The 8,753-nt window shown below is 41.2% G+C and overlaps 1 protein-coding gene across 1 annotated transcript; it reads left to right on the forward strand.

Moving 5' to 3' along the window:
* The first annotated feature begins 1,432 nt into the window (after positions 1–1,432).
* LOC101856254 (sodium-dependent glucose transporter 1-like) lies at positions 1,433–6,384 on the forward strand. Its single transcript, XM_005095529.1, has 5 exons — positions 1,433–1,597; positions 2,533–2,679; positions 3,377–3,515; positions 5,219–5,408; positions 5,781–6,384. Exons 1-5 carry the CDS (start codon positions 1,433–1,435, stop codon positions 6,382–6,384), a joined length of 1,245 nt encoding a protein of 414 aa, XP_005095586.1.
* Positions 6,385–8,753: the final 2,369 nt, after the last annotated feature.

The raw sequence follows: 8,753 nt of genomic DNA on the forward strand, positions 1-8,753 counted from the left end.
TAGATTTTCTTGCACATGCATAAAATGGTACCCATTGACCAAAAGCATATAATATGCATATTATGCATTAAATATAATATAGGGCCTACAGATAGTATGTGTTTGTAAGTGTATATATATATATATATATATATATATATATATATATATATATATATATATATATATATATATATGTATGTGTGTGTGTGTGTGTGTGTGTGTGTGTGTGTGTGTGTGTGTATGTGTGTGTGTGTGTGTGTGTGTGTGTGAGCGTGTGCGGTGTGCGTGCGTATTTGTCAAGAACTAAGCACATTTATTTCTTTTTACTTTTAGAGTGAATTCAAAGAGTTTTCAATCTTTATGAAGAACCCCCTCCCCCCACACTCACAAACAAAACTACGAGAAAACCTATCAAGACAGTGGAACACTAAAGTGCATAATGCATTATTAGACATTAAATGCCTTTATAAAAATGTTAACATGGCATGTTGTAGATTCCTCAACTGTCATGTTTTTATCCTAGGCCTATGTCACCGAAGTGGCTGGGGAAAAAAAAAATGCAAGCGGGTCAAGCAATAAATACTGTCTTGACAGCCTGGCCGAAGTGTGACATAAAAACACAATGCACCGTGACTAACATAATAATAACATTGTAACAGGGTCACAGAACTGGGCCAAGAATTTAAAAAACCCTGCAACCTTAGTACTGTTTTAAATACCTGGCTAAGCCACTTATTTTTGTTTCCGTTTTCTACACACTTATCTTTAGTTCGAGATATTATAATTGACCTGTGCTTCTAGGGAACGCGTTGCTGTGTTTCTACAGTCCTAGAGCCAAGCACTTATTTGTGCAAAGGTTTGAGTTCTCGCAATTATGAGACCGGCGTGCATGGTGTAGCACTATCGCACACAGGAGACCAGAGTTTCATTCCCGATCAAGTGGGCAGACATTTTTATCGAGATTTTTCTCTGTCATTTTGCTGAGATGTTGGTTGTTACATCCCTCTCAACCCTGACAAGCAGGCTGGGTCGAAAGCCTGCCTCCTTAATGATCTAAATTAGTTCAACAGGGGCGTAGAAACACTTACATATTTATTTAAAGTTGGAAAACTAGATGGAAGGCGCTGCTGTGTTGTCTCAGCCCGAGATTCAGGCTCCTTTAACAAAAGTTTGAGTTCTGGCAATTTGGAGTACGTTGTATTTTAACATCGTTTAGAACTTTTGAATCTCATTTTTTTTGCTGTTCGCTCCAAAATGGTCATTCACCCGTTTTGACTAGTACGTAATCCCCCTTTCTTCAATGAGAAGAATTTTGCTGACTGTTGGCAAATACTAATCGACTGTAATATGGTTTATTTCAATTAAGCAGCAAGTCTAGCAAAAATGAATTTATTGAAACATTTAATTTATTTTGATATCTGGATCTAGTTCCAAATGAAGAGCAAGTAAAATGGAGGAGGGACAACAGCAGACAGGATATGCAGAGGACGCCGGGGAGGTTTCCATGGAAACCTTCAAAACTCAAGAGGAAGGATTTTGCCATAGGATAAAGCAGCGCGAATATCGACAGAGGGTTGTGCGCTCTCTTTGGATAGCCGGGGCCCTCTACGTCATTGTAAGTACAGTGGAACTCGGTTTCAACGAAGTTGTCGGGTCTGGCCTTCAATTTCGTTGAATCCGAGTGTTCGTTATTGCAAATATGAGGTTTTTGTTCAGACAAGACATTTACACGCACCAGGTAAGTAATGTGCGTGCGCTGTGTTCGACTTTCTCAATCAAAGATTTCAAAAACGTTTGGATTTCAAATGAGAGGCATTTTCGTTTCTCTACAACCGAAGAAAAAACTGATACAACATCCCCAGTTCCACTGTAGTTGTTTCATTCTCATATCTAATTAATCACTGGCGTCTGTGGTGTAGCAGTTAGGTACTTCACTGTCGCACGCACGAGACCTGAGTGCGATTCTCCAGCCAGTGATGCACTGTTTAGCGAGTATCTCAGTCTTTCTGCTGGGGTGTTGTATACCTCTCAGCCATGGTTGGTCCTGAGAGGCAGAGTCGGAAGCCCGGTTTCTAAATAAATGATCTAAGTTGCGTCGATGAGGGTGCAGAAAGACCTTCATTAAAAACCATGTTGAATTGAGTTTGATTATCTCTTAGCTTTGTGTTTTAGATGTAAAGACAGGAAAGAATTTCATAGCAAAAAATGAGTTAGAATGTACATACTCTGTTCACCGGTATTACAGCTCCTTTCGTAAGTGCGTTTTCTAACAGGTATCATGTAAGAGAAAGAAAGAAAGAGAGAGAGAGGGAGAGGGAGAGAAAAAGAGAGAGAGAGAGTGAAAGAGAGAGAGAGAGAGGGAGAGAGAGAGAGAGAGAGAGAGAGAGAGAGAGAGAGAGAGAGAGAGAGAGAGAGAGAGAGAGAGAGTGAAACAGGTGGAGGGGGGAGGGGGAGGGTCGGCCCTCGAAATGACAGAGTTGTCCTTTGTAAAGTGGAAAACACTCACTGTAGAAAGGAAAAACAAGAATCTTCTCCTGTCATCTTTCATAGGGAGTACTGGAAAGCCAAGCTGGCCCTACCTTCTTGGATCTTCAAATCATCACAGACTCAGATGTGAAACAAGCTTCAGCCTTCTTCACATCGCATTCGTGTGGCTATATGACTGGAGCAGCTCTGAGTGGGCTTCTTGGGGAAAAGGTGAAGTTGGCGAAAGGTGTCTTGTCTTTACTTTAGTTTTCGTAAGATTTTTATTACACTTGCAGTTCCAATAGATCATATTCAATAAGTGACGAAGCTTTCAGGGTGTTACTAGAGATTAACATACAAAGGAAAGAAGGAGGAGAGAAAAAGACAATAGATGTTTGTCAAGGAAAGAGAAGCAGACTATACAAGAGTACCCGCGAATGTGTTCATGTGCTGCAGTGGACGAACATTCATTTAGCTTGTGAACGAATGATGTAGAACAGTAGGATATTGCACTGAACATCTCTTCTTCTTCTTCTTCTTCTTCTTCTTCTTCTTCTTCTTCTTCTCCTTCTCCTTCTCCTTCTCCTTCTCCTTCTCCTTCTCCTTCTTCTTCTTCTTCTTTTTCTTCTTCTTCTTCTTCTTCTTCTTCTTCTTCTTCTTCTTCTTCTCCTTCTCCTTCTCCTTCTCCTTCTCCTTCTCCTTCTCCTTCTCCTCTCACTGAATTTGAAAAAAGAACTAGGCTGAACTTAGTAGACATGTATTGTGTAAAGCTATATTCCTTGTGCTCATACTGAAGATTGTTTGGATGATGCTATTCACCATGATAGCTCGACAGACGTTGATTCCAACCTAATAAAATGTTTTTCAAACTAAGCAATGCGTCTGTAACGTTCTTTCACCTGGTTTAAAATAGCATTTATTTTCACAGGTAAACAAGACCCTTGTCCTTTTCCTGACTTTGCTGGGAGCAGGTGTGAGCTCAATCCTGACCCCTTACTGTAACCTTTACTCACTCATGATCGTTGTCAAGGTGATAGGAGGCGTGTTTGTTGGGCTGCTGGATTCGAGTGAGTTTTTAATGTTGTCCCATTATATATTTGGTTATTTCTCTCCCCCCCCCCCCCAATCTCTCTCTCTCTCTCTCTCTTTCTCTCTCTCTCTCTCTCTCTCTCTCTCTCTCTCTCTCTCTTTCTCTCTCTCTCTCTCTCTCTCTCTCTCTCTCTCTCTCTCTCTCTACCCCCTTCACTCTGGTATTGGGTACAGGCCGCTAAGAAGGGTCCACCACCTGTCTCTGTTTTGGGCGACCTTCTCTACCTCTGGCCAATTGTGCTCGATATGCCTGAGATCTGTCTCATGATCTCGTCCCCAGGTATATCTCGGCCTTTGTCTCTTCCTCCTTCCATGTATTTCATCCTAGGGTTTGTCTTGTTACATTGCAGGCTGGCTTTCTAAGCCTGTGTACAATCCACTACATGCACTATCTTCTTTTTCTAATCTCCCAGTCCATAATTCCTGATGGTATGAGACATTTGTCACGAATAACTGTATTGTCCCTCTTTTGACCGACGCTTACTGTTACTTAATTTACTTTGAATGGTGTACATGTGTATGTGCGTATAGATATAAGCATACTTGTTCAGATATGCGGTGGAATGCTTTCTTACACCTTTGTGCGCTCTTGGGCGCTCCTTAAGCTCAGCTGATATCATGCTGGACTACGGAACGAATGGCCATGTCTCGAATCCCAGACAAGGCGTTCTTGAACGTGAGTCGGTTTCAGGAGTTTTCAAGGCTCTCAGCCCATCGGGCTCGGTTCTGTCGGAGACACGTTGAATTTGGAGACCCCGACTCTTAAATAAAATTTCTTGACCCACAAGTCCGCCCGTTAGATGAGGGATGAATGCCTATCAGGACGATACATTCGCTAGGAAATTGAATAAACAGGAAGAAAATAAAAACCCATGAATTGTTATAATACAGGGTGATAAAAAACAACAACTTTACAACTTGTTTTTTAAATATCTTCCTCCATACTGAAGTTTTGCGTTTCAGATTTGAACGTAACGTTTGGAAGCCAAAAGGAATTTGTCTGATATGTATTTTAGATAAGTCCATTGAATGATTTTGCTCTATATAGCGCATTAAGACAGCCACCCATTTTCAACCGTGTCGTCATTTTCATAGCATGAAGCATCAGTTTGCATTAGGCCTACCACTAAAAATTGCAACAAACTCATGGTTTAGCAGGTCCTCGTGTTAGGGCGCCACTGAACATTTCGAACGACGCGTTAAAATGTGTCGAGTCCAAAAGAGGGAATGTGGAGCACTGCTTCTAGGAATTTCAGAATGAAATTATTAGGCTTTTAAAACTCTGTAAAAGAATTTAAATATTGTTTAAATGTCACAGGGATGGAAAATTAATGTCAAAGAGAAAATGAAGAAAAAGGTCAATTAATCTTTTCACGACTTCCTTTACAAGATTTTTAAACATTGGAGAACTTAGCGTTTTTGGGTGCCTTTTTTTTTAGCCTTTTCCGTTTTCAAAACATGTTTTTTCTTCGAGGATTTTATATCAAACACATTCCTTTTGGATGAACTATGTCTGTTCCAAATTACAACATTCTAGAACAATGTTTGCTCGAGATATTCATAAAAAAGTTGTTAAGTTTTTTTTGGGGGATCACCCTGGATGTAATCCTTGCCCATTTTGAGATTTAGAAAAGTAATAGCACCCCCCCCCCCTTTCCCCGCTTTCTGTTTTTATTTCCAGCTGCAAATGCCGAACACATGAGACTCTGGGGCAACGAGGGGAGGTCACTTATGCAAATCATCCACCTGCTTTTCGCCATTGGTGGAGTTACGTCCCCCCTCATCACCAGACCTTTCCTCGCCCAGAGAGAAAGACTCGACGACACACTGTACAAGAACAACAGCGGTCTGCCTGAGAACGAGACGTCACAGTTTCCCACGATTAACATTACAAGCAGATTGGATAATCATCAAAGACACGGCTTTGAAAATCTGACTTTGCATGAAGACCATCTGCATTCCAACTTTAGTTCAGGCGATTTTAATACCACCTCAATGACAATAATTGTGCCTGCAAAGCGGGAAACGGAAGTCCACTACGCCTTTCTCATTTCTGGTATTATCGCTTTCGTAGGCTGTCTTCCCTTTCTCTATGCCTTGATAACCGAAAGGTCGGCAGGGAAAGAGAAGAGAAAAATAAACGAGGTCGGAGAGAACACCACAGGGTATGTGAGAGAACTTCCTAAATCTCTCCACATCTTCTTGTCCGTGTGTCTATGTCTTTGTTTCTTTCTATACTGCAGTGTAGAGGATACGTTCGCTTCCTTTCTCATGACCTTCGTAGTGCGAGAGTTCAAGGACGTTAGTAAATCTCAAGGCGCTTACATCACCGCCATCTACTGGGCCTCTTTCGCCTGCTCGAGATTTCTCATGATCTTCCTCGCCAAGGCTCTCTCGCCGTCACACATACTGACTTTATGCGGATGTGTCACCTTCCTCTCCTTCTCCTGTTTCGCCATCAGCGTCCATCTAAGGGTCATAACCGGTGTGACTGTACTTGCAGCGTTTGCCGGCCTTGGCATGTCTGCAGTGTTCCCGTCAGGCTTTTCATGGTGCGAGTCCAAACTACTTCCGGTGACGCCGAGACTGGGTTCTGGTATATTTCTGGGCTCGTCTGTTGGCGCCATGACGAATCCGTTACTCATCGGTTACCTGATGGAGGAAGTCTCCAACATCTGGTTCTGTTATGTTCTGCTTGTCCAGGTGTCTGCTTTAGGCGTTGTGTTCACGTTTCTCAACTGTTTTAACAACCTCTATGTCATCAGACGTTATGGTCCTTTGAGGAGGAAAGATGCAGACCTTTCTGTTGAAAATACTGAATTGTGCCTGAAGTCAGCAGAAGGATAAAACGACACTCATCGTTTACAGTTGATTGGCACACGTCATTTAGGCATATCTTAAAATAGTTATCATCGAGTAAAAGCGTGAACTAGATTTTTCTCTTCCTGCTAAGTAAGATAAAAGTATTGACAATAAGAATAAAAGTTTCAAAAGATCCATATGAAAGTATTTGTTGTTTCAATTCGTTTAGGTCTTATGACCTCCTACAACATATTCACCTGGCACCAACGATCTCTCCCAGCCAATAACTGATGGAATGATACCACGTCCTCTAGAACATACTTGATAAATCTACAGAATTTACCCTAGTTCGCTTTCTTTTACAGGAAATATTTCTCAAATGAATTAAATACATGTTTATCTTCGATGGTTTCTGTTCCTTACTTTCTCTTTGAAGACTCTCTAAGCTTATAGCCTGTATACTGAAGTACCCTCTCTCGCTCTCAAAATCTCACAATCAAAATCGATGTAGTTTTTGCTATGCTGAGAAGAGTAAAAGAACTTTCAGCTGATGATGTTATTTGGCAGCTGGTAACAGCATAGTACACAATGTATGAGATAAGACCTTCCTGTTTTCGCCTTTCTCCACGATCATAGCAGCCTATTTCCTGTTCCTGTAAGACATGGCAACAAAACCACCATGATCTCCCCGGTGAGCTCGCAACTGCGCACTCCTAGTGTCTTGAAATATGTTTGCTTAAAAATTCTTTTTTTTTTTCACCTAACGCTTTACGGACGTAGCAATTAACAACTAGATCTGACCAGCGGTAGGCCAAACACGAGGATGCAACACATTTCGACGCATATCTTACAGAAATAATAACAATAGATGACATTTGTATAGCGCAAATTCCTTTTGGACAACAAACTCTATGCGCTTTACAATCTATGATTTTATCTTTACCCCAGGAGCCCTGGTTACAGTCTGAATCAATCTCAACTTCCAGGGAAGCATACATGCAAGCTGCCATTTTATCAGCGCTATTGACAGACACGAATGTTCACAAATCATTGCAGCATACGTGTTGTCGCCTACCTTTTAAAGTTTCAGATAAAGAAAACAGAACAGAACAAAACAATATGTATGGATAGCGAAAATAAATGCTTCTTTTTCGAAAGCGTCCCAAATCAGCGCGTCTGCTATCGTTGTCGGATAACTAGAGTGCCCGTCCTCAAGAGATAATACAGCAGTCTTTTTTCCAATGATATGTATTTCTTTTTGTGGGCATAACTCTTGCACAGAAGTCTGTAATGAGGTTAACTCTTTTTTGTCAAGAACAGTTTAACTTTTTAAAAAAGGTAAGCGTTCTTTTCGCCTACTTCGAAATAATTTAGGTTACTATTAGGAGGCTGATTTCGACCCTACCTGTCAAGGCCCACACAGAAGAGGGATTACAACATCTCAGCCAAAAAGATGGAGATACTCGATAAAGAAACCCCCCACCCTCCACCCCCCAAGGGGAATCGAAATCTGGTCTGCCACCTGCGACAGCAAAGTGCCCGAGCGCTATACCACACGCCCCGGCACTTTGTTGTCGTTGATTCACATGGACCAAGACAAATTTTATATCTTTCACAGAAACCTTTAATTGTAACCACACGAAGCCACAATCTATCCACAGCACGGAAGGAATACTTTTAATGAAAGTAAGGGCCATAACACGCTATTATTCACGGTTGACGTCTAGCATTTTTCACAGTCTCTCCATCACAAAGCTCTCAACATGTACGACAAAACAGTTTCCCAAGAGTTTACTCTGAAGAGTCGTTTTGATTCAAAAGTGGTATATATGAGGGGTATCCTGGGGGCTTTTTGTTTGTGTTTATTTGTTTGGTTGTTTGGTTGTCTTTTTTGTTTGTTTGTTTCGTTTGTTTGTTTGTGGAAATTTTGTTATTGTTTGTCTATTGGTTGTTGTTTTCTTTGTAATTTTTTTTGTCCCTCAAAGTTAACTTCAGAGTTGTAGTTTAAGGAGTTGTTCAAACGTGTAGTCGCTGGAACAGACGAATTCAAATGTGTAAACTCAGCCTTGCACATGGGTGAGAGGGAGATGGGGAGAGTTGGAAGGAGACAGAAAAAGTGAAAAAGGGAGAAAGAAAGAGAGAGAGAGAGAGAGAGAGAGAGAGAGAGAGAGAGAGAGAGAGAGAGAGAGAGAGCATTGCTGCAATTTCTTTAAGAAGTATTTCGCAACCTTGAGGGAAACAAACTTTCCTGTAGCTTTTTTCTTTTATGTTTGTGCTTATTTAACAATCATATTATATATCTCTCTTTCCTCTCTCTCTCTCTCTCTCTCTCTCTCTTTCCTCTCTCTCTCTCTCTCTCTCTCTCTCCCTCTCTCTTTCTCTCTCTCTCTCTCTCTCTCCCTCTCTCTTTCTCT

The sequence above is a fragment of the Aplysia californica genome, unplaced genomic scaffold, assembly GCF_000002075.1.
Source record: "Aplysia californica isolate F4 #8 unplaced genomic scaffold, AplCal3.0 scaffold00105, whole genome shotgun sequence".
Lineage (NCBI taxonomy): Eukaryota > Metazoa > Mollusca > Gastropoda > Aplysiida > Aplysiidae > Aplysia > Aplysia californica.

Bases quoted from the DNA above. Each gene is read 5' to 3' on its own strand.
- LOC101856254 (XM_005095529.1), top strand. From the start codon at position 1,433: ATGGAGGAGGGACAACAGCAGACAGGATATGCAGAGGACGCCGGGGAG. The intron at 2,680-3,376 runs GTGAAGTTGGCG...TTATTTTCACAG, and splicing joins GTGGGCTTCTTGGGGAAAAG to GTAAACAAGACCCTTGTCCT. The intron at 5,409-5,780 runs GTTTCCCACGAT...TCTATACTGCAG, and splicing joins CCTGAGAACGAGACGTCACA to TGTAGAGGATACGTTCGCTT.